The 17,259-nt window shown below is 38.8% G+C and overlaps 1 protein-coding gene and 1 pseudogene across 3 annotated transcripts; one reads left to right on the top strand and one right to left on the bottom strand.

The window, feature by feature from the left end:
• Positions 1-1,703: 1,703 nt before the first annotated feature.
• Positions 1,704-6,900, top strand: LOC103966252 (translocase of chloroplast 120, chloroplastic). 3 transcript variants are annotated; one of them, XR_007254509.1, is made up of 3 exons: positions 1,704-1,850; positions 2,195-6,186; positions 6,551-6,900. XR_007254509.1 is itself a non-coding variant. In XM_048574255.1 (2 exons), exon 2 carries the CDS (start codon positions 2,235-2,237, stop codon positions 6,099-6,101), a length of 3,867 nt encoding a protein of 1,288 aa, XP_048430212.1. In that variant the 5' UTR covers positions 1,705-1,850; positions 2,204-2,234; the 3' UTR covers positions 6,102-6,404. The 3 variants fall into 3 exon arrangements, 1 of the variants encoding a protein (XP_048430212.1); XR_007254508.1 differs by having other exon boundaries at positions 1,705-1,850; positions 2,204-6,186; XM_048574255.1 differs by lacking the exon at positions 6,551-6,900 and having other exon boundaries at positions 1,705-1,850; positions 2,204-6,404.
• A 2,745-nt stretch (positions 6,901-9,645) lies between these two features.
• On the bottom strand, positions 9,646-10,221 carry LOC103966253 (annotated as a pseudogene).
• Between the last annotated feature and the right edge of the window lie 7,038 nt (positions 10,222-17,259).

The following is a 17,259-nucleotide window of genomic DNA, read 5'->3' as shown; positions in this document are numbered from 1 at the left end:
GTAAGTCTTAAATGTATATTCTCATCTCTACTTAGCACGAGACCTTTTGGGAGCTCACTGACTTCAGATTCCATTGGAACTCTGAAGTTAAGTGAGTTCGCTACGAGAGCATTTCCAAGATGGGTGACCCATTGGGAAGTTCTCGTGTGAGTTCTCAAAAACAAAACTGTGAGGGTGTGGTCGGGGCCTAAAGCGAATAATATCGTGCTATGGTGGAGTCGAGCCTGGGAATTCGGGCCGGAGATGTGACACACATTTTCTGACAAAAAAATAAAGCAAAATTTGTTTGTTATTCTCATTTTTAATCATAAAATTGCAAAATTTTATTTGTAAAAGTTTACTAAAATTGTATTTTTTTTAATACGATAGAATTGAAGATTTGGGCTAATTCATGGAATGAATTAATTATAATACTATTTGAACTTGGCATCCACAAAAATCAATATTAAAATTATTCACTTACAAGTGAAAATGAATAGTTTTATATTATAATAATATTGTTGATAATACGTTTCAATATTAGATAAATGAGCCGCTTGTCACAAATGTGAACTGCCCAAACTCCAAAGCAAATACTTGAAAACTATTTTCAATGTGAAGATCTGGTTGGAGTGACTTTTTAGATAAGTTTTTTTTTCTTTGGTAAGTGGAGGAATCATTTTCCTCCACCACATTTTTCCATTCAAAATATCGAACAACCCAAGTGCAAATGGTTCAACAAATAAGCCTTTTTAGTTAAAATATTTTTTAGGATTGATATAATTCATCATTCTTTAATAATGAAAATCGATAGAAGTGGTCTTTATGTTTCTCTATCGTAAATTATTGTCATTTCATGAAAAATTTGTCAATATTCTTATTAAGTAGAGATGTTGAGTTGATAAAAATGTCTATAAAAAAAAGGTCACGCGGTCGGTTATGTGACAATTTAACGAGAATACTGATAAATTTTTCAGAAAATGATCAAAATAATTTATGGTAGACAAATTTAGATATCACTACTATTGATTTTTAATGTTAGAAATTAATTCAATTTTAGGGTTTATTTTAACTTAAAAAACTAAAAAATAAAGTGAGAGAGAGAGAGAAGAGAGGGGCTCGTGGAACATGCTTCGAAAATGGTGCCCTGAGTTTCCCACGTGACGAACACGTGATATCATTCATCTAAAATTTACAAGCAAAGCAAACAAACATTTTCCGTGAATTGATATTAAGATCTAGTGGTGTTTTTTTTTAATTTGTAAATGAGTATTTTAAATTTAATTTTTATAAAGATGAATTTAAATTATTTTACTGAGAGCTCAAAGATGAATTTAAATCATATTACTGAGAGTTCATTGTAAGATTAAACTCACCCATCCCCTTGTAGATAATACCGATTGTTCTGAAAAAATAAAAAAATAAAAAATTCCCCTCCCCTCGTCGTGAATTCGTGATCAATCAAAAGTGTTGATCATCGAGTCGTCAATCGGACGGTGGGCATAAGTCACGTGACAATTGAAAGAGCTACCAAATCGGCAGCTGATCCGCACGTGCGCAAAGCCCAAAGTGCAAATAGTAGACCCAAAGAGGAAACCCTTTTTCCAGCTTCTCGCCCACGTCATCCCGATCAACGACTTTCACGAGGAAATCGATGAAATATTCTTGACCGTCAGATCAAATCCCCACAATCATTTTTGACCGTCCATCGGACTCTTATCCTTAATTACTCTGCTGGTTTAAGCCTAGTAGAGATATCTAATACACAAATAGAAGAAAATCCCCGAGCCGAGCCTCACTCTCTCTCTCTCTCTGTGAATCGAAGCGAGACGAAAGGCAGAGCCTTTATCTCTATCAACCCAGAAAACCTGGTAAGCTGTTTATCCGCTATTTATTGGTTATTTAATCTCCTTTATGCATTCATTTAATTTGTCTCGTATTGGTTTTTTTAATTCCTTTTTCTGCATAAACCCTAATGAAAATTCAAGGTGGGATCTGGGGTGTTTCGTTTCAATTGTTTTTTGTTATTAGTGATTGATAGGTACATACTGGAAATATTAATGGTTTTGTTTGAATGCTCTTTTGTTGTTAAATTTGGAGTCTTTTTTAGTTGTGATTAGTTGTTTTTTTTTTTTTTTGTTTTTTTTTTTGGGGGGGGGGGGTGGATTTGAGTTGAATAATCTGATAATTGGCGTTCTTCTTCTTCTGGGTTTAGTGAATCTAGGGTTTTGAGGCTGCATATTGAGGATTTGGGGATGGAAAATGGTGATAAGATTGCCGGTGGGTCTGAAGTGGGGGAGAACAAGGGTGTGGATGTTGAGGTCGTTGAGGAGAGGGTTGTAGAGGTGTCTAATGGACTCAAGGATGATGCGGAAGATGAGGTTTTCGAGGAGGCAATAGAGACGCAGGAGAATTTGCAGGAGCAGGGCAGTGAAGATGGTTTAGTGGATGCTGCTGTTGTTGGTGAAGAAAGAGAGACTGAGACAGTTGGTGGCTTGGGGTTGGCGTCTCCTATTCAGAGTCCTAGTGTCGAGACATTTGAAGAGGCAATTGAAGTTCCTGATGAGGTTGGGAAATCTGATGATGATGATGATGATGATGATGATGCTGAAGTGAAGGTGGAAAATATTGTGGGTGGGAACAGCGATGATGAGGTTGGAGTGGCAGGCGGAATTGATGATGAACAGACTAAAAAGGAAGCAGTCACTGAGGAAACAAATGGATTGACAGATGATGGGTTGGTGGGCAGCCAAGAAGATGGAGTAAAAGAAGTTACTCAGGTTGAGGCTGGTGGAGGAATATCAGGTTTGACAGGTGGGGATGAGGCTGATGTAAAGTCTGTAGTTCTCGAGAATGTGAAGTTTGAAAAAGACAATTTTGATTTAAATGGACTTGCGGATGGTGGCTTTGTGGGGAGCCAAGACGTTGAGGTGAAAGAAGTATCTGAGATTATTACTGGTGCGGAAATAGTAGGTTTGACAAATGTGGGTGAGGTTGATTCAAAGCCTAATGTTGTTCTTGAAAATAAGGAGCCCGAGAAGGATGATCTTGATAATTCAACTTCAGAGCCAGTATCTACAGAGGAAAAATTAGATACTGAAGATCTTGATTCTCCTCAAACTGAATTTAATAAGGAGATTTTGAAGGAAGCTGGTAATGGTCAGGAGTTAGAGGAGAATTCCTCGAGCATAGAGAATCAGGATGAGAAGACTGTGGATCTAGTAAGTGCTTCAGATGGCGTTCCTTTGAAGCTTGAAGATGATAACAGTGTGGAACTGCTTGATAGAAACATGGATACAGTGCATCAGGAAGGTGATAGTGCTGAATCAAATGATGCCACGCTTGGCATTGAAGAAAAGCAGGAGTATAATAAGACTGAAGAACTGAGAGATACTTTGACTTTTACAGATGCAGAACATGAAGGTTTCAGTAATGGGGAAGTGAAAGACTCTTTCACTGTGCTGGGTTCAGAGCATCACGAGGAAAAATCTGAACCAAAAAGCATTTCATCTGATAAACAACTGTCTGGGGAGGATAGTGAGGAAATGATTGTTACGTCAGAAAGGGAGATCTCAGCTCTTTCTGAAAGATCTGCAGCTGAGAAGACAGAGAAGATTCAGGATGGTGCCACCAATTTGAGAGCACAAAGTAACAAAGATGATCAACCTCAGCGAGCTGATGAAATTACTCCTGAAGTTCGAGACAACATTGCTGTGCCTGAAGAGCGTGAAAAGAAAGAAAACGTTCAGGCAGAAAAGGGAGTCACAAAAGTGAACAAGGAACAAGAGATTCAGCATGTATCAGCTCTTTCTTCATCTGGAAATCCTACACAACCAAGTCCCCCTCCTGCTCGTCCAGCTGGCCTTGGGCGTGCTGCCCCACTATTGGAACCTGCGCCTAGGGTGGTCCAGCATCCTCGAGTAAATGGTACAGTATCTCATGCTCAAAACCAGCAAATTGAGGACCCCGTTAATGGAGAGACAGAGGAGTCTGATGAGACTCGTGAAAAGCTTCAGATGATAAGAGTGAAATTTTTACGTCTTGCACATAGACTTGGGCAGACTCCGCATAATGTTGTTGTGGCTCAGGTTTTGTACAGATTGGGATTAGCTGAGCAGCTGCGTGGTAGAAATGGGGGCCGTGTTGGTGCCTTTAGTTTTGACCGTGCGAGTGCCATGGCGGAACAGCTTGAGGCATCAGGGAATGAACCCCTTGATTTTGCTTGTACCATTATGGTTCTTGGAAAGTCAGGAGTTGGTAAAAGTGCAACCATCAATTCTATATTTGATGATAGGAGGTTCACCACTGATGCTTTTCAGATGGGGACAAAGAAAGTTCAGGATGTTGTGGGTACTGTGCAAGGGATTAAGGTACGGGTTATTGACACACCTGGACTTTTACCTTCCTGGTCGGACCAGCGACAGAATGAGAAGACTCTCCTAAATGTTAAGCGCTTTATCAAGAAAACTCCTCCAGATATTGTGTTGTATCTTGATAGGTTGGACATGCAGAGCAGGGATTTCAGTGATATGCCACTCTTGCGCACCATCACAGACATTTTTGGGCCCTCTATATGGTTCAATGCAATTGTGGTTCTGACTCATGCTGGATCAGCTCCACCTGAGGGCCCAAATGGTGCTGCTTCTAGTTATGACATGTTTGTCACTTCACGATCTCATGTTGTTCAGCAAGCCATTCGTCAGGCAGCTGGGGATATGCGCCTCATGAATCCTGTTTCATTAGTAGAGAACCACTCTGCTTGCAGAACTAATAGGGCTGGGCAAAGAGTCCTGCCAAATGGTCAGGTTTGGAAACCTCATTTGTTATTGCTCTCCTTTGCATCCAAGATTCTGGCTGAAGCAAATGCATTATTGAAGTTGCAAGATAGTCCACCTGGAAAACCCTTTGCGACTCGAACTAGGGCACCTCCTTTACCTTTCTTGCTTTCATCACTCCTTCAGTCAAGACCACAGTTGAAGCTGCCTGAGGAGCAGTTTGGTGACGATGACAGTTTAGACGATGATCTGGATGAATCTTCAGATTCTGATGATGAATCAGAATTTGATGAATTGCCCCCATTCAGACGTTTGACCAAGGCCCAGGTGGAAAAACTCTCAAAAGCACAGAAAAAGGCATATTTTGATGAGTTAGAGTACAGGGAAAAGCTCTTTATGAAGAAACAGTTGAAGGAGGAGAAAAAGCGGCGGAAGTTGATGAAGAAAATGGCAGCTGCATCAAACGAACTGCCAAGTGATTATGTCGAAAATGTGGAAGAAGAAAGTTCTGGTGCAGCATCTGTACCTATTCCCATGCCAGATTTGGCATTGCCTGCTTCCTTTGATTCTGATAATCCTACTCACCGTTACCGGTATCTAGATTCCTCCAACCAGTGGCTCGTAAGACCTGTTCTGGAACAGCATGGTTGGGATCATGATGTTGGTTATGAGGGTATAAATGCAGAAAGACTGTTTGTTGTTAAAGAAAAGATACCCTTATCTTTTTCTGGCCAGGTTACCAAGGATAAGAAGGACGCCAATGTCCAAATGGAAATTGCTACTTCAATAAAGCATGGAGAAGGGAAAGCTACTTCATTAGGGTTTGATATGCAGACTGTTGGAAAGGACTTGGCTTATACTCTACGAAGTGACACAAGGATCAGTAACTTTAGGAAGAATAAGGCTACTGCTGGTCTCTCAGTTACTCTCCTGGGTGATGCTCTATCGGCTGGTATGAAAGTTGAAGACAAATTTGTTGCTAATAAACGGTTCCAATTGGTTATGACTGGTGGTGCAATGACTGCGCGTGGTGACGTTGCTTATGGTGGTAGTTTGGAGGCTCAGTTGAGAGACAAAGACCATCCTTTGGGTCGTTCCCTATCAACCCTTGGGCTCTCTGTCATGGATTGGCATGGAGATCTTGCCATAGGGTGCAATATACAGTCTCAGATTCCAGTTGGACGGCATACGAACCTGATTGCTCGTGCCAATTTGAACAATAGAGGGGCAGGGCAACTCAGCTTGCGCTTAAATAGCTCGGAACAGCTTCAATTAGCATTGATCGGCCTCGTTCCTCTGCTCAGAAAGTTGTTCACTTTTCCTCAACAGTTGCAGTATGGACAATGATGATAGTTGTGCGGTGGAAGCAGTTGCGGTATAGGTCTCATCAAGAGTGAGTGAGGAGTTCACCTTGTGATGGTCATCACCACAAGTGAGTGATTCTAAGCTGCTGGTTTCAAATCATTTCAATATAGTATTTCATTGATCCTAGTGATTTTAGCTTCCTAACTATATATTGACAATTGGTAAATTTAGTTTTGTTAAGGTACTGGGCTCGGTGTTGCGACTATTTCAGTCAGGCCTTTGTCTTAATTATCCATATAGGTGTGAAAATTTGTTTATATTGCCAAAGTTGTTGATTGCTTGGCCTCTACTCATTCTCTGCTTATTTAGGTTCTTACGCTCGTAGTTCAATGCTCATCTCATTTACTTTATATTGTTTGTGCATGGTTGAGGGCTTTGAATATAAAGCCGAGTGTTCACTGTCAGTCATTGATATTGTTTGTACATGGCAGAGGGCTTTGAAAACAACCAAGTTTTTAGTCTTTTGCGGGTTGGTGTTTCATCAATGTTAGCTGCACCTAAAGGAAGCCAGAAGTATGAATAATTTTCTGCTTGAACCCGTCCTTGCACTCGTTACTGTGAGCGAAGGAAAGGGGGAATCATCAGCAGGATGATGGAAAATGACGAGGGTATCTTCTGCGCGACGCTGTTTTTCTTGTCCTTGTGTTTGTAACGCAATTTTGACAGACTTAAGAATTGTGCGTCAGTTAGACTATTGTGAACTCTTCTTTGTAATGTACCGGGAGTTCTAATCTTTGAGTTAAAATCTAAAATTTTTAATTCAGAAATAGTTTTTTTCCTCCAACTCTTTTGGGTTAAATTTTAAGTCTGAGATTATTAAATAATGAATTTAGGATAATTTTTTCTTAAAATAACTTAAAAAAAATAAACTATGTAGATTATCCTAATTTAATTTTATGAACATTTTAACTAAAAAATATTAGATTCTGATAAATATTGAAAAATCATTAAACAGGCTTACGAAACACATAAAATAATTTTTTTTAATTACTTTAACCGTTGGATTTAAATATGGACTATTAGATTTTTTTTTTTTTTGGTGGATTTGATCAAATTAGATCTTAACTGTTGAATTCAATGAATTTATAAATGTAAAACTAAAAAAATACATATATGTAATGGCCTAGCCCCACTAGCCCAGGGGGAATTCTAGACTAATTTTGTTCTAGAAATGAGTCTTAGGTTTTAACTCATATTTGCCCCAAGGGTTGGAGCAAGTTAGGATAAGTTTAGAATTTAAAATTTGAGTTTTACTCCAAAGGTTGGAGTAGGTCTTACAGGGACTAGCAAAAAATTATTTTTATTTTTTTTCTAATATTGTTTTTTTAATTTATTTTGGGGTTGTTAAGAAGAGAGAGAAAGAGAGAGAGAGAGTGTGAGTTTAGAGAGTAGTGAAAAAAAATAGCAAAAACTTATTTATGCAAAATTACTTTAATGCCCACATTTTTTTATTCTAACATTTTTTTGTTTTTTATTCTGACCAATAAAACATTTATTTTTTGTCTAAGTAAGAGTTGCAACCTAGACGAACATACCTAAGCTGGTCTAGACGCACTTTATTAATTTTTAATGCCTAGGGACTAATCGAGGCAGTGGCCAACCACCCAGTGCTTAGGAGGGGCCTTGGCGGTGCTAGGTGATGTTTTTTAGAACAGTACTCCGTTTATATTTCCACCATGACAGTTGTTGCTGTTTCCACCACTACCATTCCCACCACCACCGCCATCACCATTTCCTCGACCACTAACACAGATGTACTCATTTCTAGATTTGTACCTCCGTCAAGTTAGAATTATTAATTATGGAACTTCAAATCTCATACTTGAAATTCTATCATTTTCCGATTGAAATTTCTTTCAAATCCCTTAATGAAACAGTAAAAAATGTTGTACTTTTATTTATTGGCGTAAAAGAGCAAAGTTAAATGTATAAAACAATCTCATTTTTACGACATGAAATGAATTGGAGTCATTGTGACTCCATGTGTTAACTAAAATATGAGTACACGAATCATTTCACTTTTTAACTTTTTTTAATGTTTATTAACACACAGAATTGAACAAGTATGAGTTTCCCCTTAAGCTCTGTAATCAAATACTTAACAATTAGAAATCAGATCAACTAAGAGATAGTTGATCCAATTTTCTTTCTTTACTCTATTTATAAATATCTAATTTTTTCACTCTCATTTATGTTAAGTAAACCAACTCTCGGAAATGCAAACATATTCATTTGCAAATTTGTCTCAAATTTCAATCTTCATTTTTTAACAAGATGCTTTCAAATTGTTTGCCATATCATTAAGTGGTTGTGCTTAATAATTTAATAAAGTTTTGATGATTCTAGCTAGTATTATTGTCTTAAAATACACCAGTGGCCCATATAATTATTTTTTTTAGTGTATAATACATTCGTATCGCCAGCAAGGAATCAAAACTTTGCTCACCAAATCCAATATTAAATACAAAATGTCGCCAGCAAAAACCACAAGGCTACTTGTCATTTGGCAAGGTCAATAATTCCAACTTTATACAACATATTAAAATTCCAAAAACCTGCTGTCCTAGTGACCTCATTTTGACCGCATGTGAGGTCCTTTTTTAGATAAGTTCTCAGATTAATTTATACACAAAATACTAATTTATAAAGCAAAAAAAAAAAAAAACAAAAAATAAGAAGAGAGAAGAAAGTTTCAGTTCATGTTGAATCCTTTGCATCTGCAAAACTTAGTCTCCTTGTCAAATATTTGAACCCAGCGATCCAATTGCATAAAACCTAATAACTTTACACATCCAATCGTTTATCAATAATATTCAAACCCAATTAGTTACAAAGCACCAAAAAAATTTGAGATTGTGTCATTTAAACAATTGAAATCCCCTTCTTGAACATGTGAACCATTTTTTCATATGAAATTTTTCAACAATGGTGAAAATTTTGAAATAGATCCCTCTCCCTTTTCATATGCGAAAATGAAAAAAAAAAAAAAAAAAAAAACCTCAAGAATAGAGAAGGTGAGTGAACGATTGAGAGAGAGAGAGATGGAGAGGGGAAGGGGATATGGAGTAGAAGAGGAAGAATGTGGAAGTTTTCTCAGAGATAAATAATTTTTTATAATTTAATCACTTCCCAAAATTATTGTCTTTCGGTGTAACATGGATTTTTTAAGTTAATAGTTTAATCTGTCATAAGATTAATCTGATGGCTCATATAAAAAAGAACTTCACAGGTTTTCAAAACGAGGACATTAGAAGAGCAGTTCTCTTCAGAAAACAACGAAACCTATCGCAAATAGGAACTAAATGAAAATTTTTTGCATGCAGAATATTTTCTACGTAATGTACTATTTTTCATGTTATAATATAAATGAGCGACATAAATAATATATTTTAGTTATTGAACATATTAATAATAAATAAATATTTGTGTTATAATTTGAATATAAGAAGACAATTAATTAGAACGTTGTGGATACACCAGAAACATATCTTCAAAAATAAACCCAGATTTACACCACGAATCTCATTCAATAATGCAAAACTGCAACATTATATTCAACAGTGGCAACACTAGCATTATAGAAATAACTCTTGGCCAACGCAAATCCACGTGCCAACCGAAAAACACCGGTTCCGCCGACGATGGGCAACTCTCTAACCGACTGCCCAACCGGGTTCCGCCCCAAAACGGTGAGGCTGCTGCAGTTGTGCTTCCAACTCCTGAAAACAAAGTTCATAGCCATAAGCAGGCTCACTTCCTCCTGTGAGGTAAACCCATATAGCCTGCGCCCCACGAGCTTGGAACCAGGTTCGGGTCCCTGGGTCAAGGGGTTGTCGAAGATGTTGACTCGGCCGAAGAAGGTGGGTGATGTGAAGTATTGGATGCATTGGCCACCGCCACTACGGTTGGGTGTGGGCCGAGAACGACGTCGTGGAAGTAGAAATGCAGCCTGGTCAGCTTCTGTTTTACACGGGGGAGGTTTTGGAACCATTGGTCAATGTTCTCCCTAGGGTTTTCAATGGTGCTCATGTACCATTAATGGCGTGGCGAGGCATATTATGAACAAATGGTTGAGAAATATTATTGAACCGACCTTTTCCATTTTTCTCTGTATATAGCAAAGCTTGAAGGGCAGGGAGGGATTATATAGTGGAACTGTTGAAGCATAAAAAATTATATATTATATATTCTTCTATAGCTGTTTTGATTGTTTTGCCCATTGGTGGTGGCCCTTTTATAATTTTTTTTTTAGTAATCAAATATGATGATCAAGGATTTGGTAATTGGAGAATCTGTATTCAGTTGAAACCCTTCTTGTAGTCGTGTTGTAATCTGTCAATGAAGTATCACTATTGCTTTTGTTAAAAAATAAAAATGATGGAATCAACAAAGAGTTGTTTTATAACCATTTCATTTTCATCTTTCACTTTTTAAAAATTAAGAAGGAATGATAACCACGAATCTTTTTCTTCTCTTACACCCCCTTTTTTATTTCAGGTCATAAGTAGATGAAGTTTTGTTTTTGTACAAGAGAAATGTTAAGAAGACTCTCTCAAAAGTGAGACTCTCCATGAACTCTCTGACACTTTATATTTTTGGCACAATGTTTTATAATATTGATATGATAATTGACGTTAAACTGTGAGGTGGTCGAAAGTCTCACTTTTAAAAGAGCCTCTTAGTATTTCTCATGTATAAATAAACAAAATGCGGGATGATAACTAAAGGTTCATGTGTACCACTTACTAATTAAAAAAAAATTGTTATCAAACAATGGCTTGAGATTTTTTATTTTTCCCTAAGGGTAATGCTAGAGAGACCAAATTTACTCAACCCTTTGTAAACTTGTGTGTAAGCTCGTTTACCCCTCGTCCCTCTTTATTACTTAACCCTTTGTAACTGCAAAGAGAAGAGATTGCAAGATGTTTTAACCTTGCCTGACAAGTTGAAATCTTGCTCGACTCTCTTTGTTTTTGCCTTTCCATTAATAGATCTGGTGTTATAATGTATCCCTCAATATATATGCAAGTCATTTTCAGTCTTGATGATCCAAAGTTCTATGAACTCTCAGATCTGGTTCACTTAGTACTTTTACTATCGTAAAAGTAAATGAAACTAATGCCTTGATCAGATCTGAACCCCTACCCTTTAAAGCATACATGATAAACAAAAGTCCTTGATCTTAGGGCATAGAAAAGAACTTAATGTGGACTTAACCCATCCATGACAATCCTTTGATGATAAGAAGTCAGAATAACTTGAGGTGCAAGTAATCGACTTAAATACACTCATTCTACATCTGCCATACAAAGATGGCAGTGGCACGCCTCAACACTTAGTTAGTTTTGATTGCGAGCCTCAAGGCCTACACCTAAGGCCCGACAAAACCACCTTTCAGAACTAACTCTGTCCTCTTCTTGCAGTCCAACAAGCGAGTGAGAGCCCAACAACTAACCAAAGTGCCAACTCCTCGGGGAGCTGTGTGCTCAAGCCAGGGACTATTCCTGGCAAAATTCTTGCCTGAACATAGTTTTGGCACGCTCGGTGGGACACAAATGTTGTATGCTAAGAAGACGAAAGAAAGAACAAACCTTCAGGTGGAAAAAAGAACGGAAACCACCCTAGTATACACCAAAGATCTAGCATGGCAAATCTCCCCGAAGACTTGCAAGGAATTGTCCTTACAGAAAGCCCGACCCCTTCTGAGAAATCAGGAAGGAAGGTCACAAATAAAGACTTACAGGCTACCATGATGGCTGCCATAAAAAGCATGGAGAGAGATTCTCTACGAAGAAGTCAATAGACTCTTTTCCCCAACAAAGAGTCTGCAAAGAAGGCTAGATCTGAAGGGTTATACCCTAGGAAATGATCGTACTGGAAAGATAATGAGGGAAGCTAGCTCGATAGAGGAGCCAGTTATTTCTTTGTTTCCTCTACTTGAGGAAAAAATGAGTGAAGAGAAAAACAAGGAAAAATCCGGAAACAGTCAGCCAGTGTTGAAGACAATTAAGAAGCCAGAGTTGCCTGACCCTGTGTTATTGGATAATAGGGGGCAGTGCGGGTCAGAAATAAAGTGGTTACTGAAAGAACCACAGGCTAATGTGACGATAGATGTTGATTCCTTTTTACAAACCCCAATAAACATGATTAACCTAACATAGGCAGAGAAAGGGAAAGAGAAAGCTACCCGGGAGGTAAAAGCTGAAGGGTGACAAGTTGATAGGCCGATTGAAGAAGCTATCAAGTTGCCTAAAAAGGCTAAAGCAGCAATAATCAACGGGGTGGTTTTGTGCAGTAAATGTCAATGTGAGTGTGAGCTAAAGGAACCAACGGCGGGAGCCATCATTGATCAGGAGTTGATCAAGAGAAGGGAGAGAGAAGAGAAGGAATCTAGTAGAAATAGTATGTGGGTAGATGAGAAAGAAACCTCTTGGAATGTCTTCCAGAGGTTGGGGGGAGACTCGCAGCCTAAAAACTTGTCAAAAGTATTCAGAAACTATGAAGCTTCAGAAGAAGTAGAGGACAAAGAGGCCAAGGTACCAAGATGGGTAGATGTGAGGCCACCCCAACAAAGTTATGACGGTGGAGATGTTAGAATGAAGGAAAAGACCGAAAACCCAGTCACAAAGAAAAATGTTGCTCGACTTGGGCGGAAATGGTACATAATCAGAAAAGATGGAAAGCTTGTTAAAAAAATGGGAGCCTCTATGATCAGAAGGGTCCAAAGGCAACATAAGGCCCACATGAACTCATTGAAAGTCCCCACCACTTCAGAAACCTCTGAAAATGTAATGATGGATAAGGTACTTGATGAAGACAAAAATCTACTTCACTGAAGAACCAAAAAAGAGGTGGAGAAAGCTAATAGCAAAACCGAGGGGGAAGAAGACCATGTGCCACCAAGCTTTCATCCAGGGAAGTATAGAATCTGAAAAGAGCTTAAGAGGATATGGTGATGATGCTAACACCAAAGTAGAGCCCGAAGTTAATCTGTTTCGGAACAATCTCGCCTGAGAAGAGAATACCCTCACCATTGTTGGTTGATAATCTCTATGAGAGCCTAGTGCAGGCGCAAAACTTTGTCATAACTCAAAAAGAGGCGTTGTTTGAACTAATGCTGCCAAGAAGCACATGCTTAGTTAGATGAGTTTATGAACCACATTGGGGGCAAGGAGAAAGATTTACTTGGACTCAACAACTTCTATGTACACATGACATATGTTTTATCAGCCATGTTTCACGTCGAGCATGATCAACCTCTCATGATGAAAGGTGATTACTTGACGACGGAACCTATGATAGCACATGTTAGTGTTAAGGAAGTGGAACAAGGAGAACCTAGCCATGCATGATTGCCTGAGCAACCAATAAAGAAGCCTGAGAGAATATACTCAGACAAAATGGTCTTTATTTGCTCGAGTTCGACCCTAGCCAACCATCTCAAGCCTATATATGTAAATGTGCACCTGGAATGAGTACCCTTCAAAAAGGTCTTGATTAATGAAAGGGCCACGATCAATGTGCTGCCATATAAGCAGATGAAGAGAATGTGCAAGAGGGAGGAGGATCTTATCCCCACCAATCTTATAGTTTCTAGTTTCTCGGGAATTAGCACCAAAACGCATGAGATATTGCCATTTAAGGTGAACTTGGGTTTGAAACAAATCATGCTAGCCTTTTTTGTTGTGGATAATACTTCCACTTATGGGGCTTTACTGGGCAGAGATTAGATTCATCAGAGTTTCTCTGTGCCATCTACCTTACACCAACAAGTGGCTATCTACCATGAAGAGGGAGAAACATGATTTGGATTTTGGGAAATGGTGGAGGTCGAATCACGACCATTCTTACCTACAACCAACATAGCAGAAGCTAACTTCTACGATCCCAGTATTGGGATTCTTTAGTGTTCAGGAGCTAATAAGAATGGCCGCCCGACTAAGGTGACGACCCAAAAGCTTCTAGAGCAAGGGTTATCCCTTATAAGGCAAGAATAGGATCCGCCCTATATCATCCCAACTCCCCAACACCATTAATGTCAGAACAAAAAAGGAAGGACCAGGTGATTGCAGTCAGGTCCTTAATAAAAAGACTGTTGGTATATAGAAGAGAGAAAATACAAGAAAGGGAGAACTTAGCCATGAAAGATGAATAGCTGAGTAGAGAGGCTTTGAGTAGCCAGAACCGAGAAGTAGAGTCTTATAGGGAAGAATTAGAAGCGGTCATCCAAATAGCTGAGTGCATATATGATCTGGAAGGACCAGAAGACTTGCCCGAGAACCAGTAGCTAGTCGAATTTTTGTGTGCAGAACCTGACAAACTAACCCCAAAAGTACAAGACCCCTTGAAGACCATTGACTTAGGAACTGAGGAGGACCCAAGGCCTATACAGGTCAGTTGTTTGTTAAAAACCGAAGATCGGGCAATGATTGTCAACCTTCTGCATGAGTTTAAAGACTATTTTGCTTGGCACTACACTGAAATGCTAGGTTTAGATCCAACTTAGTAGAACACATGATGCCTATCAATGAGGGGTTTAGACCTGTCAAGCAAGCACCACGGAGGATGTCGAAAGAGATTGAGAAAAAGGTTAAAGAAGAGATCGAGAGGCTGGTAAAGGCTAGATTTATTAGGCCTGCCAAATATGTTAAGTGGTTGGCCAACATTGTACATGTATTAAAAGCTATAACTAAAGCGGTTAGATGTTGTGTTGACTACAGAAACATTAATGGAGCCACGCCTAAAGATGAATACCCCATGCCCATGGTTGATCTATTCATAGATGCAGTTGCCAAACACAAAGTTCTGTCTTTTATGGATGGAAATGTCGGATACAATCAGATGAAAATGGCCAAAGAAGATACATATAAAATAGTTTTTAGATGCCCAGGTCATGTTAGGGCATATGAGTATTTGGTAATGCCATTCAGGCTCAAAAATGATGATGCAACTTATCAAAGAGCAATGAACACCATTTTTCATGACTTAATCGGCCATAGTATGGAAGTGTATATCAATGACATCGTGGTGAAATCTAAGACTAAAGAGCAGTATTTAATAGATCTCAGACAAGCCTTAAAAAGAATGAGGATCCACAAGCTAAAATGAATCCAAAGAAATATGCTTTTGGAGTAAGATTGGGCAACTTTTTGGGATTCCTTGTTCACCAAAGGGGAGTGGAGGTTGACAAGAACAAAGCTCGGGCAATCATGGAGACACATCCCCCCACCAATAAGGTACAACTACAAAGGTTGCTGGGGAAAATTAACTTTTTGAGAAGGTTCATCACAAATTTAGCGAGCAAGATTCAGCCGCTAACCCTTTTACTCAGGTTAAAAGATAAACAAAAGTTCGAATGGGACCCACCACATCAATAGGCTTTTGACAGCATAAAAACATACTTAGCCTCTCCACTAGTATTCATGCCACCTCAGAGGGGGAAGCCATTGAAGCTTTATATCTATGCTTCGGAGAGGTCAATTGGGAGCCTGCTGGCCCAAAACAATGAAGGAGGAAAGGAATAAGCCATATACTACCTCAGTAGAATCCTTACTAAGGTAGAGTAGGGGTGGTTCGGTATGGGATACCATACCGAAACTAGTATCCCGAATCCCAAACCGAAATTTTTCGGGACGGGAATTTGAAGGCCAATCCCAAACCAAATTTTCGGGAATCCCGAAATATTTTCGGGATTTTGGGACAAATCGGGAATCCCAAATTGAAATATGAAATTATGAATTGTTCTTCAAATATATAATTCAAGAACACATTTATGAACTAGGAATTTCATTTCATTCACACTACCATTTAATTGAACACTGGCATGCTTGACTCTTTTTATCATAGTCAAAATTCAAATTAATTAAACTCTTTTTGCAATCTGTTGAGAGACAAAAGAATCAAGCCTTCTGAAATCATCAGCCATGGCAGCAGCAATAATAAAATCCACATGAATATCAAACAGAACATGAAAAATATGCAAGGTGTAGGGCATTCTAGGTTGCTGAGCATGAATTAGAAACTACTAGCATCAATTATAAAAGAATAATATATATGTATAAATATATATAATAATTAATATTATATATTTTCGGTTTGGTATGGGATTCCCGAAATATCGAGAAGCCAATCCCGAATCCCATACCGAAATTTTGGGATTGGTTCGGGATAGCATCCCGAAAATTTCGGGAATTTCGGTTTGGGAAATTTTTGGTTTGGGATCGGGATTTTTTCGGTTCGGTTCGGGATTTTCGGGAATTTTTTCCACCCCTAAGGTAGAGACAAGATATACTCTAGTGGAGAACCTATGTTTGGCCTTTTACTTTACTCCTTGCAAGTTAAGGCATTACATGTTACCTTGCCACATCCATATCATTGCCAAGACCGACGTGATCAAATATATGTTGTCAAAACCAATGTTGACAGAGAGGATTAGAAAATGGATCCTAGCACTTTCAGAGTACAGCTTCCAGTATGTACCTCAAAGGACAACTAAGGGGCAAGCAATTGTAGACTTCTTGGCCGAGCACCAAGAATCTCAAGAGGAAATGGTTAGTATCTCAGGAACTCTGGAATGGCAAATGTATGGATCCCGCCAAATAGAGCCTATTTGGGCAAGGAAGAATGGGTCCAGCAAGAAGTGAAAAGAATAACTAGTCTTTAGATTACTCATTGGAAACTATATTTTGATGGGTCTTGCACTCAGAATGCTGCAGGAACTAGGATTGTCATTATCGATCCCAAAAGCTTTCACCATTGTTATTCATTCCTCTTAGATTATCAAGAGACTACCAACAATCGGGTAGAGTATGAGGCACTGATAATTGGCTTGGAGATCTAATGGAATTGGGGTAACCAAAGTAGAGGTGTTTGGCGACTCAGAATTGGTAATTAATCAGCTAAATGGGGAATATAAATGCAGACACATCACTATGGCCGATTATTACCTGGCGCCACTCAGTTGTTAAGTTATTGGGGCACCGAAATATCAGTCGGTCACATCCCCAGAGAATTAAATGCAATGGCCAATGAGATGGCCCAATTGGCTTCAGGAGCCCAAATTCGAGAAAGAAGATTTGAAGTAGAAGTAGAGGTGCAAAGAAGAAATCTCCCTTTTATCTTTGATAGAGGATTCAGCTTG

This window comes from the organism of the source record quoted next, unplaced genomic scaffold (genome assembly GCF_019419815.1).
Source record: "Pyrus x bretschneideri cultivar Hongxiangsu unplaced genomic scaffold, Pyrus_bretschneideri_v1 Contig7, whole genome shotgun sequence".
Taxonomy (NCBI): Eukaryota; Viridiplantae; Streptophyta; class Magnoliopsida; order Rosales; family Rosaceae; genus Pyrus; species Pyrus x bretschneideri.
The sequence above is the reverse complement of the archived record's forward strand: the minus strand, read 5'-3'. Positions and strand labels throughout refer to the sequence as shown.

Bases quoted from the DNA above. Each gene is read 5' to 3' on its own strand.
- LOC103966252 (XM_048574255.1), top strand. From the start codon at position 2,235: ATGGAAAATGGTGATAAGATTGCCGGTGGGTCTGAAGTGGGGGAGAAC.